This window comes from Tetrahymena thermophila (genome assembly GCF_000189635.1).
Source record: "Tetrahymena thermophila SB210 genomic scaffold scf_8254667, whole genome shotgun sequence".
Lineage (NCBI taxonomy): Eukaryota > Ciliophora > Oligohymenophorea > Hymenostomatida > Tetrahymenidae > Tetrahymena > Tetrahymena thermophila.
In genome coordinates this window covers 483,130-496,347 of record NW_002476434.1, presented here as the reverse complement: position 1 = coordinate 496,347, position 13,218 = coordinate 483,130, and the positions used below count along the sequence as shown (strand labels likewise).

At 23.2% G+C, this 13,218-nt stretch overlaps 2 protein-coding genes across 2 annotated transcripts; both read left to right on the top strand. All coding sequences in view use genetic code 6, as the record gives it.

The window, feature by feature from the left end:
* Positions 1-1,958: 1,958 nt before the first annotated feature.
* Positions 1,959-3,642, top strand: TTHERM_00028740 (ribosomal protein L11, amine-terminal domain protein; the record flags this gene model as incomplete). Its single annotated transcript, XM_971777.2, has 3 exons — positions 1,959-1,995; positions 3,073-3,448; positions 3,561-3,642. 3 exons carry the CDS (start codon positions 1,959-1,961, stop codon positions 3,640-3,642), a joined length of 495 nt encoding a protein of 164 aa, XP_976870.2.
* A 1,575-nt stretch (positions 3,643-5,217) lies between these two features.
* On the top strand, positions 5,218-12,893 carry TTHERM_00028730 (MON2-like protein; the record flags this gene model as incomplete). The annotated part of the gene is made up of 16 exons (XM_971776.2): positions 5,218-5,304; positions 5,389-5,586; positions 5,704-5,850; positions 6,020-6,248; positions 6,362-6,508; positions 6,584-6,789; positions 7,108-7,675; positions 7,744-8,232; positions 8,399-8,878; positions 8,939-9,046; positions 9,303-9,534; positions 9,587-10,322; positions 10,373-11,338; positions 11,466-12,087; positions 12,144-12,546; positions 12,611-12,893. The coding sequence occupies 16 exons, from the start codon at positions 5,218-5,220 to the stop codon at positions 12,891-12,893; spliced, it is 5,901 nt and encodes a 1,966-aa protein (XP_976869.2).
* Positions 12,894-13,218: the final 325 nt, after the last annotated feature.

Sequence of the window (13,218 nt, the reverse complement as noted above, 5' to 3'; positions counted from 1 at the left end):
CAGTTTAATAAATGTGTAATAAATAAATAAATGATACTAAATCTTAAAGATGCAATTATTCATTCTTCACTTTCTTTATGTAGACTATTTTTAAAAGTACAGCAAAAGAAAGTAAAAAACTTTTCCATTTTTAATAAAATGTTCGAATGTTATCTATCAGGTATATTATATAGACTAGTATAGTTTGATTTATGTTTTTATAAAATTAAAATAAAAAATTTAAATGAAACTCTCTTATATTTTTATTATTGAAGATACTTTTCTTAAATGATAAATTATTAAAAATAATTATTTAAAAAAAAATACTTTAAAGTTAAACTTATTATGTTTAAAGGTTTTATAAATTAAAATATATTTTAATTTTGTTCCTAATTAATTTTAGCATTGTTATCTAAAGATATAAAAATGATTTGATATTTATTGTTTATTTTATTTAAAACAATAATTTTAGATCTTTCAGTAGGGGTGTATAATGAATTTAGGCAATATAAAGCTTTTCTAAAATAAGCAAAACAAAATAAAATTTTTATTATTCTCAAAATCTTGGAATGGCATACCCTCAGCTGCATCTGTTAAACTATTCTTTTTATTTAGTCATTTGTTAAAAAAAATTTTCATTTCTTTTTAATCAGATTATCTAAATTTTTTAAAATAAATAGATAACTTTTATTTTAAATACAATTCTTGACCTAAAACTTTGATACATAAAAGCAAAATTTAAAAGTATTTAGATTATTATATTCAAAAATCAATTAAATTTTAATGCCTCTTTATTTCTTAAATACTGTCAATACAAATTATAACCATTAAATTAAGATAAAATTAATTAAAAAAGTAAAATAAAATAACTAAGATTATAAAACTAAGCATCTGCTAACACATATGATAAGAATTAGTATTTTATTTATTTATATGTCTGTGGATAGTTTTTTGATTATAGTTAAGGCATTCAATATTTATAAAAACAATTTTTATTATAAAAATAAATAAAAACTGCTTCTACTTTATTTATATTTAATTATTAACATATCAATGATTATTACTATTTTTTCTCCTTAAAAAATGATCATTTTTTTTTTATATAGAGCATAAATATTATTTATCTTTTCTTAAATGCTATCTTTTTTTGTGTTTAATACTTTCAATTCCATATTTCATAATAGAAATCTTCTCTTCATAATTTTATTAAAAATTAAGAAAGTATTTTTTTGAATGACCTTTTAAATGATTTCAATTTCTAAATTAAATAATTTAATTTATTCATTTTACTTAAAAAAATTATTTTAATCATGTTTTTTCTGTTTTAAATAATAAATGTTCCAAGCTCAAATTTAAATAATTTTAAATGAATATATTTATCAATAAAAAAATATATTTTTTTTTTGTCAAATAATATTTTTTAATTTTGAGAAAATATTTGTAAAAAGAAAAAATAAATAAATAAAAAAACAAATAAAACTATTATAATCCCAATTTATAAGCAAAAATAAAATTTATGGCTTCTTAGAAAAATAAATGTCAAAAGAAGAAAATTACTTGTATTTATAAAGGATAAAATCAATAAAATAGAAGGAAATTGTGTAGATTCTTTATATTGACAAATTCTTTGTTTCAAAAAGAAGAAGATTTTATTATCAAATAAATGAAATGGTTATGAAATAGGAAATTAAATATATTCTTAATATCAATTAATTCTTAGTTTCAAAAGGAAGAAGATTTTATTATGAAATAAATGAATTAGCTATGAAATAGGATGGGGTTTTATGAAGACTATCAAATTGCTTTGTTTGCATTTAATTTGATAAAGCTATATAAAAAGGCCAAAGAAAAGGTTTGATAGAATCAAAAGAAAGGACTATTTTAATTTGGGGAAGTGATAAATTAAAAAGATATAAATATTTAGAAGAAAGAAACAATATTCATTAAAACCTACAAAAAATAATTCACAACAACTCGAAATGCCTCCTAAAGTCGACCCCAACGAAGTTAGATTCAGTATGGCTTTTCTTCAATAATTTTTTTTCTTAATGTTATTTATCAAAGCGCATCCTAATTTTTGTTAGTGATAGCAACTTCTAAGCAAATGCCGCCATATACAGACAGAGATTGGTTGATTTATCAATCAATTATTAATGAATTTACTTCATAACATTATTTTTTCCCATCTCAAAAATAAACGATAATTTAGTTAATAATATTTCTAATCCATCGTTTTCATATAAAATGGTTCTGACAAATAAACTTCTTAACAACTATCAAGATTAATTTAGATTCAAAGCTAATAAAGATGAACCCAAAATGATTAATTAACCTCTTAATTTTGCTCTTCCTTCTAAAATATCTAAATAATGATATAAACAAACAAAGGTACAAGCATAATGATGAAAAGCATTACTAACTAGCAAAAGAAATATTTAAATATAATTAAATTTAACTAAATTTTCATTAATAATAATCGCATACTCATAGATAGAATCAATATTAAAAAGCAAGTATAAAAAATTAGCTAATAAGAAAACTCAGCATGATTCAAAATGAGATCTATTTATCATTCGATATACTTTGCCATTTAATACATAAACAACACTCTCTCAAATGATTGCAATTATTGAAAAAAAGTTAATCAAGCATAGAAAATAAATTTAAAATAAAAGCTTTTGCTAGTAAATTATAATGGCAGTTGTTAGTAGCAGTAGTTTTAGTAAATAAAAAGCCAAAAATAAATTAGCATAGCTAACTATTCAATTGTTTTAACTTTAATTATTTTCTTAGTGTAAAAAAATAAAGAAGCAGAAAAGTAGATAGATTGATCGATCGATTTTTAAATGCAAAGTATAAAATCGATTTTATCAAAAAAAAAGAAGTTGAAAATAATTAATATCAAAATTATGTATGGATGAATGGATTAGAAATATTTTATTTAAATTATCATGACTACCTTTGATTAAATGTGGCTCAAATAAAATTTTATATTCTACTAAATTAATATCAAAAGAGTCTAAACTTTTTTGATAAATAACAAAATAACTTTTTATTTGAATGCAGTTATTAATATCATATTCTAATAAATAGTTAACATTAAGGTTTTCGGTGGTGAACCCGGTCCCGCTTCTACCTTGGCCCCCAAGCTCGGTCCTCTCGGTTTGAACGCTAAGAAGGTCGGTGAAGATATCATTGCTGCTTGCAACCAACACAAGGGTATCAGAGTTATGATCCAACTCAAGTGCCAAAACAGAGCTGCTCAAGTTACCGTCGTTAACACCTCTTCCGCTCTTATCATCAAGGAACTCGGTAAGCACGTCAGAGATAGAAAGAAAACTAAGGGTATCAAGCACTCTGGTGACCTCAGTTTGGAACAAATCAAGAAGATCGCCAAGATTATGTAAGACGAAAACAAGAGTTTCGCCAAGACCTTCGCTGGTACTGTTAAGTCCGTCCTCGGTACTGCGTAAGAAATTTAAACATTTTAACATTAGAATTATATATAGTTGCAATCCTTTTTTAAAGAAATAAAATAATAAAAAACAAAAATTAAAATAATTTTTAAATTAATTAAATAGCCAATCTATCGGTATCACCGTTAACAAGTTACACCCCAAGAAGGTCATTGAATAAATCAACAAGGAAGAAATTAAGATTTGATTTCGTAATATAATATAAATAAAATTTAAACATATATAAATAAAATAATAATCTTTATTTGTGTAAAATGTGTTACGAAACTCATAATTGTTATTTAAACATATTAAAAATACTTTCAAGTTATCTAAAGCTCCTCCTTCTCTATTTGTTAGTAAAATCTTTTATGTTTAATTATAAAGTAATCCAAAAATTTATTTCAAGTAAAATGTAGTGATAATTAAGTTTATTATTTTATTAAATCAATATAAATTGCCTAAACAAAAAAATCAAATAAATAAATAAATTGATATAATTGTAAAAAATAAATTAATATGAACAAACATTAAAAAGAGACTTGAGGTCGTATATAAATAAGATTATTTTTAATCTCGCTTTTGATCAAATTAGTTTTGCCTCTTTTATTTTAATCTTAATGAATAGGAAACAAGCAAAATTTAAAAATAAAACAAATGAAATTAGTTCATTTATCAAAGCTATTTTAAATTTAATGATTCCACAATTTTTATTCTTCATAAAAAAATTTTACATGTTCTGCTTGTTATGTGTTAAAAATTAAAATTTCTAATTTTATTTTGATTAATATATTTAATTATTTGCATATTTATGTTAATTCTATTATTAATTATGCTTATTATTTAAAATATAAGAGAGAGAATTCACATATTTGAATATTTGATACAGTAATAAAATAATTTTTTTTTTAACTAATATATTTTTATATTTTTATTATATAGTTGATCCAAGTGTTATTGTAGTACATAAAATGTTTTAAACAATAAATATTAAGATTTTATTAAAAAGTATTAATAAAGATTGTAAAAAAGTTTAATTAACTTAAAAAATGAAGTAGGACTTTTAGTATAAAAAATAAGAAATTCAAAAATTTTAATTATTAAATTTATTAATAAAACTTAACATAATTTTTTATTTAAAAATATAATTTCAAATAATTCTTTCTTAAAAATTATTTTTTTAGTTTGTAAAATAAAAAAAATATTGACTGATCTTTGGAGAAGTTTAATAATTTTTTTAAATATGTTTAATGGTGTTTTAAATGTTTTATATTTAAGGTAAATTAGTAATCGTTGTAAATTTTATTCCATCACATGTTAATTTTAATTAGCTTTGTTACAGAGAACTTAAATGCAAAATTGGTAAAAAAAACTCAAAGAATTATTATCGTTATATTGCTTTTGAGACTTTTGAGATAAATTATTAAACTAACAAATCAATAATAACTACACAAATTCATCACAAAACATAAATAGTTTCTACTAACTACCAATAAATTAAAAATGAGCTTCATTTGCATCAAAATACATGTAATTTATAAATGAGATGGAAATTTTTGTAGATTCTAAATAAATTAAAAAAGAAGAGCATTGGTTTTGCTTATACAAATAAAATGCAAAAATTAATTAATTAATTGAATAAATAAATAAAAAAATAATAATTATCAAGAATCAATAACTATTCTTTAAATTTAATTTATCAATAAATACAAATAAATTAAGCATTTAAGATAGAGCAAGTATCATTTTGTAGCTGTAAAAATTGCATTTTAAGGTTTAGAAAATGAATTCGAGGCATTTGGAGGTACTTTTAGAAGAACTTAAATAATTTTAAAATGATACAAAAAAGAAATATTCAGAAATCAAGGATGTAAATAACTTTATCAATTAATCATAAATATGCATTTTAATTTAGTGAGACAAACAAACATTATTATAATTTAATTTTAATCAGGAAGCATCGAAGTTGTATTCATAGCTAGAAAAGCTTAAGAAAACATTTAGGGATAGTGGCGAAAAAAGTGAAGTGAGATTCCCCTTTGAACTTTTTGAGCCGCTGATAAAAGTTGTTAGCAATACAAAGAAATCAAGGGTGAACATTAATTTGATGACAATCCTATCACGTCTTTTTAATCTTAAGCTTCTACATAAGGTAAATAATATAAACGCATATCAAAAACAGAGTTTTACTATTTTTTGTGAATCAACCTCAATAAAAATGATTTAGAGTGCTCATTTTAATTAATTTTATTTAAAATAAATATAAAAGTATGAAGAATTCTACTATATTTTAGATTACTTGCACAAAGTTGTGGAAATTAAGAAGTAGAATCTAATAATAAAATTGCAGCAAACCCTTTTCAATTTAATCACTCCTTAAATTATTTCAATCCTGAAGCTAGATTACATTTAGTTAGTAAATTCTTTTATTTTTGTTTTCTCACTATTGTGCATTTTCCTCAATTTAGCAAATATCTTTTCATTTAGGCGCTTGAAGTCTACATGATGATTGCGCAAACATTAAAAAAAATAAATAAAATATTTTCCTAAAATTACTAAAAAAATTGCTAATATAAAACTTTTAGGCTCTAACAATCATGTTGAAAATTCGTGAGCAGTTCGATATTGCTATGATAAAAAGTCTAAATTTCACAATTTAGTCCTAGATCATTTCTGTTATTTCTCAATAGGCAGTAAAGTACGAGTAAGCTTAAGTATAGAATAATTATATGAAAATATTTAAGGATTTTATAAGTATCATTGATAAAAATATCCCTTAATGGTTTGGAAATACAAAGCCCACCCCTGAAATAGGTATTTAAAATAATATTTTTTTAGCATCTTTCATGTTTCTATTAGCATATAAAAAATAGATTTTTTTTAGGTGAAGTAAAATAATAAATTTCTGTTTCTTAACTAATAAATAGGTATTGAGTGTCTAAGTATTATGATTGACGAAGGAGAAAAAGTGTTTAAAGGAAATTGTGAATTAGAAAATATACTTCAAAATGATTTAATTAATAAATTAGATTAGATACTTCAATCAGCGTAGGGGCAAAAAGACGAAAATTTATGTAATTAATTTAAATACAGCAAATACTAACTAACTAACAAATTAATTACTTAATATTTTCTATAAAAACAATTAGATATCAAAGTTTTGAAATTGCAAACTAAAATAGTTGGTTTGATTCACAGCAAATATGCAATTTTTCAAAAATATAACTTGAATGATTAAAAAAAGTTTTCAAAACTTAGATTTTCAGCTTTAGAGTCATACAACAACATTTTTACCAAGTTGGAGTCCTTTTAAAAGTTTATAGAGTCAACTTACAGACCAAACACCACAAATTGCGTAAATAATTATCTTCCTTACATTAGTTGTTTATTATTAAAAATGCAAAAAAAATGAATATTTAGTTATGTTTTAAGCTAACTGGTTGATTATTAAATATAAGCTTACCATTAAAAAAAAGATTTTTAAAATAGAAAACCAAGTTTTTTCTTCGAGTGAAATTAATTTTAAATTATTCAAGCTTTAAATCATGTTTTTTTTTGTTTTAATTTACTTGACTAATTTTTTAATCAACATTTGGGTAGTGATTTTTTAATCATCAAATTTCAAGTGTAACTTGGCTTTTTATCTAAATAAAAATTTTCCTAATTAAAAAAGCAATTCATAGATTTTTTAAAAGATCTTACTGAAGTTGTAAAAGATTTATTTGGAAATTTGACTGTCAATAAAAAGAGAAGGTAAAAAAGCTATGCTGATTCTGTAGGAGCAGATATAGATGGTGTTGTAGAGCTGAATGGAAATGATTTTCTTCTTTTATGCATATAAATTATAAATAATATTGCTTAAAACATAACTCAAATGTGTTCAAATCTCTCAAACATAAACTTGATGTCTCTAAAAAAATACGATAAAAGTTATAAATTCTCCTATGATGAAGAAAATTTTAGATAGTTTTTCGAAGACGTTTACAGACATCTATACAATATTTTAAAGCTCATATTTAGCGCTCTAAATCATCAAAATATCCCACTAGATCAACAAAATGCTTAACTGTTTATTACATCAAGAAATTGTATTTTCCTTTCTCTCTTTCTGAATAAACAAAAGGCTTTCGCACAATTCATTAAGTTAGTATGCCAAACTATTTTAACAAAAGATTCTCATATTGATAAGAAATTTTTATACAATACATAAATTTTCTTCTACATCTATGAAAACTTCCCTGGTAAAACAATAATATAAGTAAAAAATAAATAACTTTTATAACTCTTTTTAATTATTGAATGAATATAGAATGTCTAAATGTTACTTGTTGGGAGTACCTCATATATTATTTGCATTTGTGCAATTATTTAATTGTAAAAGAAGAAGAAAGGAAAGATTGTAAATCTTTGACATAATTTACAGCGAGGACATAAGGTAATAATACTGCTTAAACTCATCAAACTTATTAAACATAGTACACAGAAACTCAGACAAAATAAAACTAAACTGAAATCGATGAATAAGAAAACTAAATTACTTAATTTGTTGAAAAAATAAAATAATTTTTCAAAAATACTTAGCATTTAACATCTAAATAGCTGAATTCTCTAATTGTAGCTTTAGAAAATTCTACTTATGATATGTTAGAAGACACAGAATTTGTCCAGTAATCTGGACTACTTCCTCGTCATTAAAAATCTGAATCAATTTCTACTCCTCTTTTGTTTTCTCCTACTTCCTAATAAGTAGTAAATATCTCTTTAGTGAGACGTCAATTTGATGAGACATTTACTTTGAGTATTTATTTTCAATTATTTTTATTTATTATTAAGCAAATTTATGTTTGTTTCGGTTTAAGTAATTCTTTTTAAATTTTAATATCTGAAATTATAAAAATTGATAAAATAATTCTCTCAAAAGAAAATAAAATCTAATTTTTTATCTTTTAAAAACTTAATTTTAGCAAAAATATATGAAGTGGTTTTATCTAACAAGCATAGAGTTCATTTAATATGGAAAAATGTAAGCTCTACACTGATTACTATTAGTACTTGCAGAGATATGGAGTTTAGGATAAAAGCTGTTACTATCCTAGGATCTATTTTGCTAGAAATAGGATAATATTTTGCAACTGGAAACCAAATCAATCAAACCAAAGAGAACACTAGCTAGGATAGCATTAAAATCTGTGATTCACCACTCATGAAATCCTCATAGGATCTTGAAGCTTAGTTTTCACCATCAGAAGTGTAAGGGATAATATTTAGTGCTTGGGAATCTCTATCAATGTGCTAATTCTAGGAAGTTAAATCAATAATTTCAGATTAAATGGAATAAGTTATTAATACATTAGGAAGTACGCTTAACATTAAAGGAAGATAAGCTCTCCTTAAAGTATTGATGAGCTTTTCTGAAGTCTAAAAAAATGATAAGTATATTGAAAGTAATTAAAATTATATTTATCATATAAATTCATTCAATCAATCAATTAATTAATTATTAGATTTCCAATGTATAATCTTGCTTATTCAGGCAACAAGTGTAACAGATACAAACATAAATGAAATAGAGCAATATATGAAAACGCTCTAAGGATTTATTAACAATTCAGGTAAACATCTTTTCTAGAGTTGTTCTCTTTTTTTATTTCTTATATACCAATCGATATCTATATTTTAAAAGTTGAATATTGAGGTCCGATATATCAAAAATAAATTTCGATATTATTTATTCATTATATATGATGAGAAAAAATAAAAATAAATATCCATGGATTTTGATATTTTAATAATCTAATATGAATGTTTTATATAAAGACACAACTCTGGTTTTATCTTTTAAATTTAAAAAAAATTTTTTTAATTTAGGAGACGAACAAGTTATTTACCATTCTTGCCAATAATTTTTAAAGTTAATTTAATATTTAAATGAACTTGCAAAAAATTAAAAGAGCACTTATATTATGAATACAATTTTGAACTATGTTAGGGATATTCTTTTTTGCCTTGTTTAAATATCAACTCATTCAAATGTAGAAATAAGAGAGTAGTCTCTCGATTGCTTTGCTACAGCTATAGTGGAATACTCAGAAAACTTTGAGTAAGTTATTATTTATAAAAACATATTTTTCATGCTTTTAATTATTAAATAGCATGACATTCTGGACATAGATTATATTTAAAGACATTTTATTCAAGATTTCTAGCGATACCATAAAATATCTATACTAGTATCTTTAGGAATAACTAAAATTAAAATAAGAAAATTAAGAATTTTAAGAATGGTAAAGCTCTTCGATGCAACTGATTGACAGTATTACAGAAATTACTTAAAAATTTATAGAATTTGTTTAAAAGAAAAAGTAAACTGAAAATTTATAACCTATTCAAGAGTCTTTACATGAAACATTATCGGAATCTTAAATATGCGGTGATGATGGAGATAATTCTATAATCTAAAGAAAAAATATAACTAAAAATACCATAAATAATAATTAAGAAAGTAATTAAAGCTCTGAAGAAGATGGTGATGCATCTTCAGAGAAGACATCGAAGACATTATTAGAATTTGCTCCTAAAACAAATCGTACAGATGGACATCAGCCATAAGCTCTATCATCTAAGCTAATAACACTAATGAATCAAAATTTAATAAATAATACCATTTCAGATAAAAAAGTTTTGAATTTCGAAAAAAAAGTAAAGAGTGCCACTAACCTAGAAAATTCAAAAGAAAAAGAAGATGAAGATCATGATCATAATTATCCTATACAATACACTGAAAATTTCGAAACAGAAGGAGATCAAGTAATAAAATTGGTTTCATTCGAAGATGATATTGAAGAGAATGCTAACTAAGATGACAAAAATAACTAAGAAAATAAAGAAGTATTCAAACAATTTTTAAATTTAAAATATTTAATTGCTTTATTTTATAGGGAGAAGATGAGAAAATAAACTCACAAGAACTAAGTGGTCAAAAGTAGAAAAAGCATCAACTAAAAATCAAAGATAGTTTGGCTTAATAAAATATTTTGAACAAGAAAAAACTAGTTTTTCCTAAATCCAAAAAATTTTACAGTAAAACTAAGACTCGCTAAATTTCTAGCTTAAGGTCTTTAGACTCTAAAGAATAGCAAATTAACGTGGGCAAAGAAACAGTTTAAAATGGCTATGAATTACAATAAATAGATGAAATGAAAGAATCAATTGAAAAATAATAATAACGTACAAGAACTGTAACAAAAGATTTAATCTAGATGAATAAAATAAAAGAAGTTGAATCATCTAGGTCAATAGAAAATAGCTAAGAAGCAAAATAATAAGTCAAATAGGAATAGGAAAATGCTGTGGAAGATCACATCAGTGATGTCATTAGGTAGAAATAAGAAACCTAGGAATGGTCTGTCAATATTAATGAATAGTAAGTATAAAAGTAGTTATCAAATTCATCGTCTTATAAGAATATTGTTGACAATAACAGTTAGAGTGCTGCCTCTACCAAAATTGAAAGCGATACTATCAGTGAGCCTCGTAAAAATAGCGATGCAGAGGTATTCAGATAATAACCTCCTTTAATTAATTTCATCAAAGCAGACGAATACAATAATGATGACAAACTAAAGGAGCTTTAGTCTGAAGAGTCTGAGTAAGAGGCTACTCCTATGATGCCCAGAGAATAAAAGGCTGTAGAAATAAATAGTTTAGAGCTTTATTTCATCATTTTAGGAGATTTTATCAGTTTCAAAGTTACTGATATAACATTTTTATGTGTGAAAGATATTGCCTAGTTTATAAAAAACTATCCTTAGTACACTGTTTACCTTTAGTAAGAAATTATTACAGTTATTGACAGACTTGATGATTTCTTCTCTTAAATTCCAATAGATATTGTTGAGTCAAAGGTAATTAATTAATTCGATAAAATAATTAATGTTTTATTTTTATAATTATTTATATAAATTGACAATTAATTAAAAAAAATAAATATTATACAAATTAATTACAATTTTTAAAAATAAATTTATAAAGAAAATAATTGAAAATGGTATTCCTGAAACAGTTGGATTACTAAGATAGATTTTAAGCATAGATAGGATACCTAGAAAGAAAGATCACGAGTAAATGATAGCAACTAGCATGGCACTTTTATATAAAATTATGATCTTCCCAAATATGGTCGAGTAGACATTTAACAATGTACTCTACCAAGTGTAATATTCAGATGACTAAGTTTATGATTTGCTAAATGATATTGTAATGAACTTTAAAAATAAAAGAACTCTTTACAAGAGCATTTTTATATGTTTCATTAAAGAATTCTTTTAAGAAGATATGTCAGACCCATTCTTTGATAAAACGTTGAAAAAGATTCTTTAAATCATAAAGAGTTTAATATCAAACGAAACAAAAATAAATAAAAAATATATTTATGATGTTTTACTTCACATTTATCGTATTATCAACCTTAAATATGATAATGCTTATCATCACTTTTGGTATACTTCCCTAAATTAATAAAGCAATCCTATATGGTATGAGGCCACTCAAATTTTTACATTTATAGCAAATATTCTAGTTTCTAATAAAATTTAAACCGATCCAATTTTATAACTAACCTTAGATTTCTTTAAGCAAGAAATCAAAGAATAAGGTAATTAGAATTTTTTACAAAATCGAGTAACATTTAACTTTATCATTTATTAATAGATAAAGTTTAATTCAAAAGTGAAGAAGATTTAATGCTTTACCTAGATCATGACAAAACACTCCTTCTCTTTTTGTTAAAATCTTTCGCTCTTGGTGAAGTTAACTTGACTTTAGATTAGGCTCTGGATATAGGATAGTTAATTCACACCTTTTCTTAAAGGAAACCTAATATATAGCTCGAAAAGATTCACCTATTAGAAAAGTTTTAGACTCAAAGCTTCTCTCAATTCTGCTTAGAAGCTCTCTTCCAAATTAGTAATTACATGGATGGATGTAGTAGCTAAAGATTATTTAACTCATAAATATTCCTACCATTTTTCTTGTCAAGAGCTTAAGCTATTTTTGATAAATTTATTTCAACCTTAGAGCAACAAAATTAAAAAGCGACAAATTAAGTCAAAGAGTAAGTTTGTTTTTTAAATCAATCAATTATTTAATTAAAACTAATTTTAAAATTAAAATATTAGAGTATAAAGTAGATAATTTTTGCATTTCTTAGAAAATCTCTAAAACTTGAATATTGCTCCAAATACTTTTAAAGAGTTTAAGAGTAACAAAATATACTCTTCATTACCTTACAGACTTAAGAAAATAGAAAACCCTTTATTAAACAACTCTAAAGGACATATAGGCTATTTGATGCCATAATTAACTGAATGTATTCATAGCAACAATTCAGAAGTGAGAGATTTAGTGAAAATAATTATACAAACATATCATTAAAAAATAGGAGTTTATGAGCTTTAATGAATAAAATATACTTTGATAAAATCCTTACTTTTCCAATACAATCTCCATTTGTTTTATCTAAATATTAATTTTAGTTAAAATTTTAACCAAATTACTTGAAAAAAATCATAATATTTCTATGAAAATATAATTTACATATTAATTTTTATTGAACTATTTTTAACTAATATATATATATATATATTCTATATACAATTCCTATAAATAAAGATACTAAATTTATAAAAAATTCATTTTGTGTTAAAATTTTTAGAAAATTTTAGATTTTTCAGATTTTTAAAAACCTGTTATCAGTAAATCAAATACATATTATTTATATTATTAA